This window comes from Lampetra fluviatilis, chromosome 25, assembly GCF_964198595.1.
Source record: "Lampetra fluviatilis chromosome 25, kcLamFluv1.1, whole genome shotgun sequence".
In the NCBI taxonomy this organism is placed as follows: domain Eukaryota; kingdom Metazoa; phylum Chordata; class Hyperoartia; order Petromyzontiformes; family Petromyzontidae; genus Lampetra; species Lampetra fluviatilis.
The window spans coordinates 3779631-3793876 of record NC_136299.1 but is presented as its reverse complement, the minus strand read 5'-3'; the positions used below and the strand labels follow the sequence as shown (position 1 = coordinate 3793876).

Below are 14246 nucleotides of genomic sequence, written 5' to 3'. Positions count from 1 at the left end.
CCAAATTGTCCCGTCCAGTCTGGGAAGTGGTCGTCATATTGTCCCATCCAGTCTGGGAAGGGACCACCAAATTGTCCCATCCAGTCTGGGAAGTGGTCGTCAAATTGTCTCATCCAGTCTGGGAAGTGGTCGTCAAATTGTCCCATCCAGTCTGGGAAGTGGTCGTCAAATTGTCCCATCCAGTCTGGGAAGGTGCCACCAAATTGTCCCATCCAGTCTGGGAAAGTACCGTCAAATTGTCCCGTCCAGTCTGGGAATCGGCCACCAAATTGTCCCATCCAGTCTGGGAAGGTGCCGTCAAATTGTCCCATCCAGTCTGGCAAGTGGTCGTCAAATTGTCCCATCCAGTCTGGGAAGGTGCCACCAAATTGTCCCATCCAGTCTGGGAAGTGGTCGTCAAATTGTCCCGTCCAGTCTGGGAAGTGGTCGTCAAATTGTCTCATCCAGTCTGGGAAGTGGTCGTCAAATTGTCTCATCCAGTCTGGGAAGTGGTCGTCAAATTGTCCCATCCAGTCTGGGAAGGTGCCACCAAATTGTCCCATCCAGTCTGGGAAGTGGTCGTCAAATTGTCCCGTCCAGTCTGGGAAGTGGTCGTCAAATTGTCCCATCCAGTCTGGGAAGTTGCCGTCAAATTGTCCAGTCCAGTTTGGGAAGGGGTGCCAACTTGTCCCGTCCAGTTTGGGAAGGGGTGCCAACTTATCCCGTCCGCTTCATTGTACCCATTGCCTGGTGCTTGGACGCCGTTCATGAGTAGATGGGCCCCGCGAGTTGAGAGAGATGGGGGGGGGGGGGGTGGGAGCGGTCAACAGCGTGCCGTGAGTAACATTTTCCCTAACGCGCGTGTAATTCTGATGGCTCATGAATTTCGTCTGTTAGCGCGGTGAAGACTTCAATGAGGCGGATCGGTAAAGACACGGCGTGCCTGCAGGTCTGCATAAATTACCTTGACGGATGGGGCTGGGGCTGAAGGAGAGAAATGGAAGCTTTAAATGTCATAAGGATGGTTAAAATGCCACCGAGGGATGGGACGGGGGAGGGGGGGGGGGCTGGGCTTAAGGGCCGGGGCCATTGGGCGAGTGTTAACGCTTGAAAAATGCATTCGGCAATAAACCACTTCTCCCCGCCCCCCCCGTGCCACTTTACACGTGCCCTTCTGGTGTGAGCCCTCAGCTGTCTAGGTGTTAAAGGCTAATGCGCTGGGCACGCGATCTAAAAAAGGGCGCGGCGTTCAATTCCCGGTCAAGGCGCACGTTGGTGAAAGTCATTTGGGAGTCAGTTGTGGCTTGGCTCTCCAACACACAACCGGTGTGCTGTACGAGCAACGAATGGGCACGTTCTGTTTACGTGACAAACCTTACTAATTGGCTGTGTCCGGTGGTGGCAGGTTTAACGACACATTTATATATTTGCGCGATCCAGCCCAAAAAAATCTTGACCCCCCCCCCACCACTCTCCCAAACATTTTTTAGTCCCTCTGTCTACCCAGCGGGTGATCCGAAAGGCAAAGTGAAGAGGCCAGCCGTCGAACCTTGAGGAAACTACCGAAAATCATTGCCTTTGTGATTTGCTCCTTTCAAGGCACTGGAGATGTCGGCACGCTTTTGCCGGGCAATCGGACGCAAAAAGGAACATTCTCTTTCACGTTACAAAATTTGGCACAAATACCCCTTCTGTTTTCACTCTGTCCAACCGACCCGTACCGGGTCTGTGCCAAACCAGCCCGATGCAGCCCAGGGAGGCGCCAGGTTCTTGTTTTTTCTGTTGCCGAAGCCGAGCCGAGCCGTGCTGCCAATGCCGCGGTTTTTGGCAGTTTGGCAATTTCACAAGCGGGAGTGAATGACACCGCGCGATGAACATGTCATCCGTCACACTCCTGGCGATGCTTGATCCCGAAATAGATGCAGACGTCTAACTATTGTGAGGCCCGCATATCGCAGCTGGTTTGACACGAAAAATAACCAGCGAAATAACGACCCGTACACATGACCTCCCCCCGCCAGCACTTGCTTGGCTGTGCCAGTGGATAAAGTGGTAACCTTGCGGTGACCCCTTGCTCCAACGAGCAGCGAAGTGGCCCATCGTAAGCGGTGCTCGCAGCAAGGACGTTCACAATGATGGAGTGGAGGTGCAGCGAGTAACCGGGTCTCCCTCGCAACTGTCCAGACGGCACCAAGCCCAATGACTGGCGTGGCCAGGGCCCACCGGACGGCTCCTAGAGAAGGCCCGCCTCACGCAACGATGCGGGTGATGGAATCGTTAAAAGTACTGAAACTATATTCTTGGGTTTTTCAGTAAAATCACGTGACATTACCGGAAAAAACCCAAGAAAATGAATCCTTGCAGTCACGAAAGCTTCAAATCTAGAAGTACTGAAACTACTTTTTTTTTTTACCAGGTAATGCCCACTGAGCTATATAGGTATTTTTCAAAAGCGACCTGGCCGCAAATGATAGCCCGACGAAGTGGCTCGTCGTTTGGAAATTTCTATCAGCCAAATTCTCTAAATGCATGTTGATTTTAAATGTGGAGGGAAAAATCGGAGGACCCCGAGAAAAATCCACGTGACCACGGGGAGAACACGCAAACTCCAAATATACAGGAGTCAGGGTAGGGATCGAACCCACGACCTCCTGTACACCAGGCGAGGTAGTTAACATCTTCTAGCCACCGTGTGGGATGTTATTTTGTACAGCATCCCACAAAGTCACGTCTCGCAGTGTACTCTTATTTCATTAGCCCTGGAAGGATGCTTGCTTGAGTGTGTAAGAGTAGGCCCGCCAAAAAAGAATGCGAAGTCCTATACCTGTCATTGTGTGAGCGTTGTTTACGTGGCTGAAATTTACATCTTTGTTGCTTTTAAGGCTTCACTATCTATCATTTTTTGTTCTTGTGTGGTGACAATCTATTTTTTACATTTAACGATTGTCATAAAATGTGCTATTTTCCGTTTACAGAGGGATGTATTGTGTCGTGAAATGTAAATGGTATCACATGATCCTCCTTTAGGCCCATGCTACACCAGGAGATGCCCTTTGCTGTCCACATAGAAACACTCAGGTGACTGCCCGACTTGCAAATCCAGAGATCAACCGGTTCCATACTTTCCCCCAGCCCAGCAGTTGAAACAATGCTGCAAATTTCTTGAATTGGTACACTGCAGTAATTTGATTGGCAGGTACCATTTTGTGGTGGGGTAAAGTGTGGGCACTCGCACCTCTTCCAAAACATCTGGCCAATTGAGGAAGGAGTAAGCCAGAGGACACTCTTTATATATCTCTATAGAGGAGGACCTTCTGCAAGCAGTAGTGTGAGCAACACATTACAGGGCTTCACCTTTACTCCTTTTGTAACGAAATCACCTTTACTCCTTGTGTAACGAACTCAACTGGTGGCTCAACTGGTGCACGCACCGAACACTAATCTACCAATACATACACTTGAAATATTACACCTCTTAAGTGTAATCAATTTCAGGAGGATGCAGTTAAAATTTGCATTGTTAGGTTTAGGGCTTGGAATTGAGAATGTTTACGTGGTCATTGTGTTAATCAAGGAGACAAAGATCCCCCGTGTGGACTGAACAGACTTTTAGGGCAGGTGCTGTTTGCGAGCACCTATGAAAGCCAGCACATCACACGTGGGGGTGGGTGGCCAGCACCATGCCCAGCCGCCAGTGTCTCCCTTAGTGGTTGTTTACACAGCGCACACCAGGTACTCAATTATGGCTGAGTCAATCTACGGGAGGCCCAGAACTGGTTCAGATAACCGTCGCTGGTGTTGGACGTGAGCGAGAATCGAATTCGGATCGCCGGGTTCGTAGCGCAGTGTGCTAACCACTGCACCACCGCTCCACACACGCACACATGGACGTGTGTCACACTGCCACTCTTACCGGAGTTTTGAGCGATCCTGTCTGTGGCGCTTTTAAATTTGATGTCCTCGTCATGATTTTGAGCACAACGTGAACATGAGGCGACGCAACTTGGTGGTGCCGTTTGCCACAATTTGCATGTTCACATTTACCAAGTGGAACTTTAAAATTAAGTTTAGTGAAGTCGAAAGTCAACGAGTCTCCCTGCTTGGACACCACTCCCCAGTCGTTCAATTCATCATCATTCACTGCCATCGATTTCGCGCTTTCACCGAATTCACACAGCACAGATTTGCCCCGATTGCTTCCTCTTTCTCAATTTCGTTCACCTCATCTCCACCGTCACATCCGTGTGTACCGTTACTCATTCTGTGTAAAGCGCCTCGGGTAAAGGGCTATATGAATTATTTTAAGATACGATTTAGGTGGCACTCATTCTCACATCTGTGATCCTGAGAACCGTGATGGAAATTCCACATTTCCATGGCAGGAGCGTGTTATTTTCATCGACTGCCCCACAATTAGCCATCTTTGAAAGGAGAGAAATACATTATTGCTTTAAACTCCCCTTCCCTGATTCCGATCTGATTGAATAGGCAGTGGGCAGTATTTAATCCTTTAATGATTAATGATTAGATTTCTATTTGCATTTAGGGCTGGGGATACTAAACCTCTGATCTATTGAAAAATAACCCCTTACGTACGTGCAACGATGCGGGGAGTGGTGAAACAGTGGTGAACATCCTGAGTTCGATTCCCCACTACCAAGGCCGCGGTTAGTGTCTCTGTGTCTATGTTCGACTTCTTCTGGACCGTACGTAGCCAACCGTGCAAATCGGCGGTACCACCCCTTCACCACACGGGGCTGCCAACGTGGTCCAGCATGGGTCAAAAACAATCCTCTTGACTGACACGGTACAGGGAGGCCTAGTTGCAGCAGTGCATGGTATGGAATTGTGCCAGTCCGATAACAAAGTATCACCGAAAATGCAGAGAAGTGCATTCTAAACGCGTGCATTCGCTTCACTCAACGTGCGCGCTCAACAGCAGCCCCTGATAGATGTTCGCGAGCGACATTTGGCCCCCCGCAGCCGACGAGGCCACGTGCGTCGGTGCCTCGTGTTTCAACGCCCCTACTCGGGGAGACGGCGGTGGCCAGGTGCGGTTGTTGGCCACGCCACCCGCCCCCTTTGCGCCAAAGGTCTCCGCGGGCTAAAAGGGGACTCATTGTCTCTGCGAGCGCACAAGCGAGTGTATACGCGGTTGTTCTGTCGCACCAGCCAAACCGCCCGGAGCCGAATCGAGAGAGAAGGCTCGGCACTCGCTTTGCATCTCGTGTTGCATACAACATTAGGCTCCCACTCCGTCAGGGCTGCTAATGGTTGTGCAAAAAAAAAAATTCTGTTGCTCATCTGTGCGAAACAAGCCCGACAGCCCGACAGTCGATATGGGCTGCTACGGAGAATATCTCCGTGTGTGTATTTGTGTGTGTGTATACGGCACACAGAAAGGATGCGTGTGTGCCAGGCGACTTGGTCGCGTAACGGCCACTGCGTTTGCCACTGGGCTGGCTTGTTTGGGGTCGATGTTGTGGTTCCTGTGGCCAGCGAGTAATAATTGGCTGTGAACAAAATTGCGAACAGGGCATTGACTTGCTTAAAATGGACTGCTAAACACAAGTTCAGTCACACACATGAGTGTAAGCAATTCACATCCGATTGGCCGCTGACTCGGGCTATCATCCCACTGGGAGGGTGGGAGTGCAATACAATATACCATACAACAATAAAAGTCAACATCAGTCTTCCTATAAATAGACTGCTCCCCTCCATGGCAATGTAGAATTTCCATTCCCGGCTCGGGAACCAAAGGAGATGAGTGCCACCGCCGCTGCATGATTGATCAGGGAGACACATTTTGGTTTTTTTTAGATACACAAGCGTCTGGGATATAGCCCAAGTTGGAAGGGCATCAGGGCTTCTAATTTTGAGCCTTGAGCTAGCTACCATGCCAGGGTCGAGTCGACCCAATTGTTCCCCTGGGATCAATAATGTGAGCACCCAGCTGGTAAGGATGCTTGCAGAAAAGCTTGCAGCCTCTGATTACTGATTGTGTGATTACTGACTGTTTAGAGTTTTTGGCTGCTTTTATACATGTCCACGTGATAAGCCACTTATCTGGCCTGGTCGCTTCTCAAGAATAGCTGTATAGCTCAGTGGGCCTTACCTGGTAAGATATAAAACATTTTTTAGTTTTAGTCTGTAGCGTCATGTATATTCCCATCTTTGATATTGTCTGAGCAACACCTCATATAAACTATTAATGGATCGAAGATAACTGACGTATATAACGTTAACTTCAGAAATAATAGCGCTACACTGTGATCATACTTCGATTTGAAGCTTTCATGACTGCAGGGATTCATCTTCTTGGTTCTTTCCGTAAAGTCACGTAGAAGGGAAATAATAAAATAATAACAATGAAACATAATAAAATGTAATTGTCACGACGTTTCGGCCACAACACAAGCAGCCGTCCTCAGACGAGGAAACAGAGCTGTCGGAAAGACAGCGCTCCAATGAACACTGCTAAGCTTTGCAGCGTATACCAAGCTTAGCAGTGTTCATTGGAACGCTGTCTTTCCGACAGCTCTGTTTCTTCACCTGAGGACGGCTGCTTGTGTTGTGGCCGAAACGTTGTGAGAATTTACGTTTATTATGTTTTTTTTAATCATTTTATTATTTCCCTTCTACGTGACTTTACCGAAAGAACCAAGAATATGTGATCATACTCTTTCTATGATCTATATGCAACAGCAACCAATGCATTTCAGATCATACACAGCTTGTGATCAGAGTAAAGAAGAGTCTCTACAGGAGGGAGCGTGTGAGAGCCCCGATAAGGAGAAGATTACTGCTGCTATCCTGTCATCACCCCACGCTGCTTACACGAGCCCCTCCCCTTATTGGTGTTTTGTGAAACACTTAAAAAGTAATTTTGGTAAAAAAAAAGAACGCAGCCATGAAACGTCATCAACGGGCACGTGCCACACCAGTGGCAATCTCGTTGGCATACTGAAAATGAAGCGGTGCAAGATCAACGGCTCTTGCCAAAAAGTTGGCCACCTTGCGACACTTCGCCGGTGGTTGGAACTCGTCGAGAAACCCAAGGCCCCCCGCTACGGTGAGCGCGGACGTTTCGAGCGCGAGCGAAACGCCGCAGCGGCCGCAAAAAAAACAAATCTCGCGTCCCCCTGCCTCCCGCCGCAGTGAACAAGATCGTGTCGCACCTGATCGTGGCCGAGCCGGACAAGATCTACGCCATGCCAGACCCCACGGTGCCCGACAGCGACATCAAGGCGCTCACCACGCTGTGCGACCTGGCCGACCGCGAGCTCGTCGTCATCATCGGCTGGGCCAAGCACGTGCCAGGTCAGTCGGGCGGACGTGGTGCGGCGGAGAAGGAAGTGACGCCGGTCGCGGCTGCAGCGCCGGCGTCAGTTCAGAATCGCACGCGCTCGTGGCCAGGGCCCTCGGAGAGAGAGAGGGGCCTGCGGCAACTGCGAACTGGTTTCCCGTAACGGGTAATGTGTGTGTATGCGTATGTACGTTGAGCTTATCTTGCACCGTGCGTAGCCGACAGTGCGAATCGGAGGTGCCGGGGGAAGGGCATAAAAATAAGTTCTGAAGAAATTAGTTTTCATTGGAGATGATTTTAAAGTGCACAGCTCCACTGGCTTTCTATAATCGGAAGGAAGAGCATTCCAGATGGCCACAGTAGCGCACCTGAAAGCGCGCGATGCGGTGAGCGTCTTTGTTCGATGGCCAGCCAAAAGCGAGGATGACCGGAGTTCGCGTCGTGATGGTTTGTGCTCCTTGACGAAATCGTCAAAGGTATTGCGGTTCATTTGTGGCGAGCAAACTTTGCGTGCAGAGGCACCGACGCTGATGGTCTGCACACCGAACCGGGTTGTCATTTCAAGCCTTAGACAGGGAACGCCCCAGCGGCAGTGAAACGGGCTAGCGCACCGGATTTGCGTCACGAAAGTCATCGTTTCAATTCGATCTCCCGGCGAGGCAGCTGCAACGATGGTGCAAGTTTCTTCGTATTTTTAGTCTATATTTTTTATCTTACCGGGTAAGGCCCACTGAGCTGCGTGCCTGTTTTTCGGAGGCGACCTGCCGATCACAAACGATGGCTGAACGAAGCGGCCTATCGCGTGAATATTTGTAAAAACGGCCAACAACTCTGAACGCATGTTGATTCTAAGTGTGGAGGGAAAAACCGGAGCAGCCAGAGAAAAATCCACGTGACCACGGGGGGGAGCATGAAAACTCAAAATATACAACAGGCCTCACCGGCGGGGTGGAACCCATCATCGCTTGTATACCAGGGGGGGTAGTTAACATCTCGCCAACGTGACCTGCCTCTGTCCACCCAGCAGAACAAATGGGTAATGCAACAGCTTGTCTGCCTTGCAGGTCATGTGCGATGGGGTAAAGTGTGGGTACTCCCACCCTCTTTCAAGGCATCTGGCCAGAATGGAAGAGTAGGCCAAAATAGCCTCTAGAGGGGCTCTCCAGGATCCACTTCAAAATCTGCCGCTCAAATTGTCTGCTGACCACCACGCTACTCAGCCGTATTTTCATTGTCGTGAGTGAATGACGGTTGGAAAGACCCACGTTGTCTGAAATGTCATCAGGCCTTGCAGGAAACAAATTAATTAGCATCAAATATATTTTCACTAAGATTACGAATGACTCCCAATGCCCGCGTGTCTCCACGTGGCGCGTGTGATTGCTCCAGTTCATATGAAAGTGCATTACATTTGATTAAAATATCTTCACACTTTTTGCTGATTTCTGTCGACACCTCTGCTGTTATTTCTCATGGGAACTTCTAAAAATGTCAGCATTTGCCTGTGAAAAGTGAACGCTTGCAAGACAAATTTTGTTCACTACTCTTTCTCCGCACGTGACGGGCCATAGCATAGTTTTTAATTACGCATAGGTCAAGATAAGCGTTTGTCATAGCCAACAGTTCTGCCACACTCTTGAGATCGCTTCCTTCCTTCTGCCAGATTCGACGGCAATTGCACTGTTGACATCCATTTTCCAGTGTTTACGTTTGCAATGCTGCATTTCGTTATCTGGCATCCGGTGCCACCTTCCTTGTTGTGAATGTGTACGCAAACTTAGATCTGTGTACACATTCACGAATCGTTGCTATTTCGTCGTACAAGACACACGAATGCACACAGTCAGCGCATCTTCACACTCTATTCCATTTCGGATTCATGCGGCGTCCTTTGCAGGGCCCTTTAGAATGCGAGCCGACGGCAGTTAGTGTAGGAGGTGGCGGAATGGATGGAGGGACAGGGGCTGGGAATGGAGTTGATGTTGCTGGGGCAGGTACGGAGGAATAAGGTGGAATGTCATGGTGAGTGAGGGTGTCCGATGGGTACAGCGTGGACGAGAGGCAGCGGGGTGTGGGGTACGTTGCGTGAAGTGGTGACGTCGGCACGGATGAGGGTAGGTGAAGGGTGGTGGGGGCAGAGGTCTGGTGGCCGGATAGTTGAGCCGATTGGGAGCGCGGCGTAGGGCTGGGGGAGAGATGTTGTTTGGTGCACGTGGAGAGGGGCGACGTCGAAGCCGGGTCAGGAATTAGGGTCGTAGGAGGAAGAGGACTGGGGATGCTCTGTGCACGTGCACAGACGGGTATGTGCACGCGCGCACACGGCAGCGAGCTTCGGTTACTGTGAATGCACGCACGAGGTGACACTTAACGTGAGTGAAACAGCCGTCTCGCACACACGCACGACAAACAGATGTCTCCTGTTAAGTGTTTAGAACCTAGGAGCTAAAGAACATCCAAAAGTCAACAGTGCACACGTTGGGGTGGCCGATACGACGGCCGGACCCCGTAACTACTACACCCTGCTGCCTTCATGTTCCCAGCAATGATGCTTAAACAGTGCATTGGGGTAAGTCGAGATTTATGTTTGAGTCACAATTGCCTGATGATGACTCTGGTTGTAATTATCAGCGAAACGCCATTCCAAATCGTTAAATGTTACGGATTGCCCTCCACTGCACTGGTGTGCGATAAATATCGTCGCGTTTTTTCACGTGACATCCTTTATTCAACCGTGTCGGGTGGAGAAGGGCGTACGACACACCGTCGGCGTTGTGACTCGTGTGAACGCTACGATGAAAAGAATCATTTCTGAATTGTGGCATTGGTCACGGAAGCACCTCCGATGAGCACGGTTGGCTACGTGCGGTGTGAAAGAAGTTCTACATACATACAAATAGTGCACCAGGTACCCATTCAAGGAAGCACTGACTTCGGATCCCATTGGCCACCGATGAGGTGCGCTGTCAGGGAAATGAACCAGGTAGCTGTAAACGTCGTAGAGACGTGCTCGGGCTAACATCCGGATTTCAGACCGGTATTAACCATAATAGACTTGATGCCCTTTGGGGTGCCTTGCGCATCACACGCGCCATCATCCTGGTATTAAATGCCGCACATTCGACAAAGCACGTACAAAATAAACTGAATTTCACAGTGTGCGATCGCCTTCATTTTCGTGAAGTTGTGTAATTGCCGCTGTTAGATTTATTTTTATTTTACGGCCGCTTTTTTATTCCCCGCTTTCTTTTTTCCGTAACCTGCCGTCATTACCGGAAGGCCAATTCTTTCCCTCGGTAGGGATTTGATAGATTTTTTTTCCCCCTCTGTCTCTTTATTACGTAGCATTAGAACGTTGAAAATGTACCTAAAGCCCCCTTAAGTCCAACAAAAAAAAAAATAGGAGTCGGGGATTTAGTAAAGTGCTGTCAACTCTCGGCTTTTTGGATGGCCGTCATCCTTTGTCTGCGTCATCATTACCATAATCACAATCCAGCATTCGTTTGGTGTTGCGGCACCTCTCGACGTTCAGTCACCTGCATCCCAAAGTTCGCTCTCGCTGCAAGCAAAGCAGCCTCGTTTGTGCATTCGTTCAAAAGTTATCGGTGGGTAGCGCACTCACCGTGGTGTTTTCCGCTTCACCGTCGGGCTGGGCGCAACGCGTCGCCCTGTTGCGTCACTGGGGCGACCGGTGAAGATGCCGTCCGCTTGATGATAACGTCGGCTCATTCCGTGGGGGTGCAAAGCCGACCCGGAGAAGAAGAACAAAAACACACCGGTTCGTATTTGTCTCAAAATACCACCCAGCTGCATGGACATTGTAGCATGCAGACTAAGGAGTCTTGTAAAATAAACCCTTAAAGCCCTTGATCTCACATTTGAATCAATAATGGAGGAGGGTCTTCTGTAAATGGAAAAATATGTATATGTTTTGAACAATTATCAGGGCTCTTTTTCAGCTGGAGCTGCCTGGGTCTGAGCTCCAGAAAATATGTGATGCTTTCATCGTTTGAATGGGTCGAGGTCTTTCACGTTATTGTGCGAGGTTTTGACCTGGCTTCAGGCGAAGGATTGAGATACCACCAGCGCTGGCTCAGTCTCTCCGCTGAGTGGTGACAATTCTACATTCCTGTTGCTAGAAGCCAAAGTAACAATTTAACAACAATGATTCCTGAATCAGGCGTGAGAACGGGCCATTATTTCCAGCTGTGTGGGACATTTGCAGTGGTATAAATTGTTGACTTAAATATATATTGTTTGGATTCGAACGGCATTAATACAAAACAGTTGAAATAGCGGTTTCATGCAAAAATAAATGTAAATTGAAAATTAGCCTGACACGTGCGACTTGAAAAGCAACGTTGAAACACAATGTAGCCTCCTATTAATTTCAATTAAATTCAACATTAAGCCGTACCTGGGGGGGCCTTCTCTCTGCGCAGCTGTGCCACCTCCGGTGTTGGGCCTGATTTTCAAACATTGAGGATTGAGAAGAGTGAACAAGGGGGGGGGGGGGGTACTAAAATCCTTGGGAGTTTTTTTTATTTAATTGGTTAAAGGGCAATCAAGAACTTACAACCACTGTGCAGACACCTCACATTTATGGCCAAATGCTGCAATCCTTATGGACGTACATTGCAGCATATTTCAAAAGTGAATGATATATCAATCTGCATATCTATTACACGTTTAGTTGAAGGTGCAATGAGATTCATTATCCTTTTCTTTTTTAGGGAGCCCGGATAAATTGTAGGTACATATCGTTCAGTCAAAGTGTCACCCTGCTGTAGCAAGAATAGTGCCCACTGCTCCACTCCTCCGGGAGATCCAGAGCCAGTGGCATACATTCCACATTCCTATGGTGGTGGCTAGTACATCCAGAGAAAATTCACTGTCGACTTACCCACAAAGCGGTATAATATTTTATCAACCATTTGGAGAGAGGGAGAGAAGGATGATGGGCTGAATTAACCCCCCCCCCCCACATCCAGAGCCGAACGATCTAAAGCTGAGCCACCCGGGCCAGTCCTTGTCCTTCTGCATCGACAACAACAGCACCCCGAGTGTGTGTGTGAGCGATTCCTTCACACGCTCGGGCCAGTCTCAGTAGCCCAAGACTCTCGACTAACGACTCCGTATCGGGATATTTATCAGAATCAGAATCTGCATTTACCCTGGTGAAATCCGATGAGCTATGAAGATCTTATTATAAAAAAATGTAACAGATGTCCCATAGAGGTGGGTCAGACGGTTACAACGAGATGTGAGCTACATCACTGACGGTGGATATCCAAGCTGCGATTCGGTGCAAGTCATCTCGGTGGTGAGCACGGTGACCACGTAGGTTACCCCGGCAGCCCAACCCTTTTGCAACACTCGCCACCGACATGCTTGGCCGTTTCCACGATATTGCTCTCTCCCGCCGTATCGATTCACTCTGCTCGCGGACTTATCGAAAGCTGCCGCCGTTCCTTTCACTGCTAAAATAAGAAACGTGGAGATTTTTTTTTTGCTTTGTTTACGTCAATGTATATCCCCCTCCCTCCCCCCCCCCATGGTAACCGATGACTATAACTACTGCCACGGCAGAACACTTGCTTACGGGAAATCCGCTGGGTCCTTGTAATCTCTCCCACGTGACAAAGCACCGTGCCGCGGTGGAGGAGGACGTGGGGAATTCCTGTCTGCTCTACATTTGGAACTGTTTTGCAGGAGGTGCAAATTCAGTGCGGATCGTGACGCTTTACTTATACGTTCAGTGCCATTTTTTTATTTTAAAATTGCATTTTGGTTGTTGAAAAATATAGCAATTTATTACAGGTTGCATACCATTTTTAAATAGGCACACGATTATTCTTATTATGATAGAGGATGCAATTGTTTTATTAGTTTTAATGTCTACGTGTATTTGTTTCATTGAGCATCGCTCTAAAGGGGCCAAGGGTTAGCGTCACGGGAAGAATATGTTTAAGTAAACGGTTAATGATGATACCCAGAGTCATTCTAATTAATGTCCCTGTTTTTAATCAAGTGCAAGTCAATACATATTTACTTCGACGGCACCCTTCCGTCCCTGCGAGTCTAGGTGCATGCGGGTGGTGCTGGAGGTTTCACGGTAGGGCTGGGACCAGAGTTTGTAACCTTGCAGTTCAGCTTCGAACCCGACAGGAAATCAGGGGGAGGAGAATGAAATGCGCGGTCTACACATGCAGGGCGGCGGAGGAGGACGACGAGAAGGAGGGCACGTTACAGAGACAGGCATTGGAATGGCACTCAGAAGTCAAGTCACCAACAGGCAGAAAACCTTAAGCCAGATGGCGCGATCCTGTCTGGTGCGGATGTTGCAACAGCTGCATGATCTAGCAGAAGGGGGGAAGCCGCAGCGATGTGTGATGACCTCTTCGTGTTGATTGATTGTTGTTGATGTCAAAATTCATTTTTCAGACGTGAACGCTTTTCCTTTCCCCAGTGTGCAGCGGCTTGCCACCTGCCTTAGTCAGGACATGAACCTAACAATTTATAGTCACTGGCTCACTACCACCGAACACGTAATGACCCCACGATTCATCCAACTACTGCGTAACGTTCATCCCAAAAACAAACATCCCCCATATAGCCTGAGACTGTTGGGACACACGAGGGGGTAGGTGGCCAGCACCAATGCTGACGGTTACAACACCTGTACCAGGTACTCTTTTTAAGGCTGGGTCGACCTAGATGAGGCACAGCACCGTTTTAGATATTCGCCACCGATATTGACAGAGAGCGGGATTCGTACTCGCATCACCAGGTTCGTAGCACGGTGCGCTGACCACTGCACCACCGCTCCCCCTTCGTTCATCACGCACGCAAAGAGTGCACTACTTGCACATTTATTTTCATTAAACGCCGTTTCCAAGTAACGGCAAGATGTTCTCGTTGTTGTTGCACAAGCGGAGATTGTTTGTGCCCTTTTCACGAT

At 49.2% G+C, this 14246-nt stretch overlaps 1 protein-coding gene across 1 annotated transcript in view; it reads left to right on the top strand.

The window, feature by feature from the left end:
* LOC144941609 (estrogen-related receptor gamma-like) overlaps positions 1–7451 on the top strand; it is a 253804-nt gene extending 246353 nt beyond the window's left edge. The window contains exon 7 of the mRNA XM_078867929.1: positions 7141–7451. Within this exon, the coding sequence (XP_078724055.1) occupies positions 7141–7451 (311 nt within the window). The remainder of the gene's footprint in view (positions 1–7140) is intronic.
* The last annotated feature ends 6795 nt before the right edge of the window (positions 7452–14246 follow it).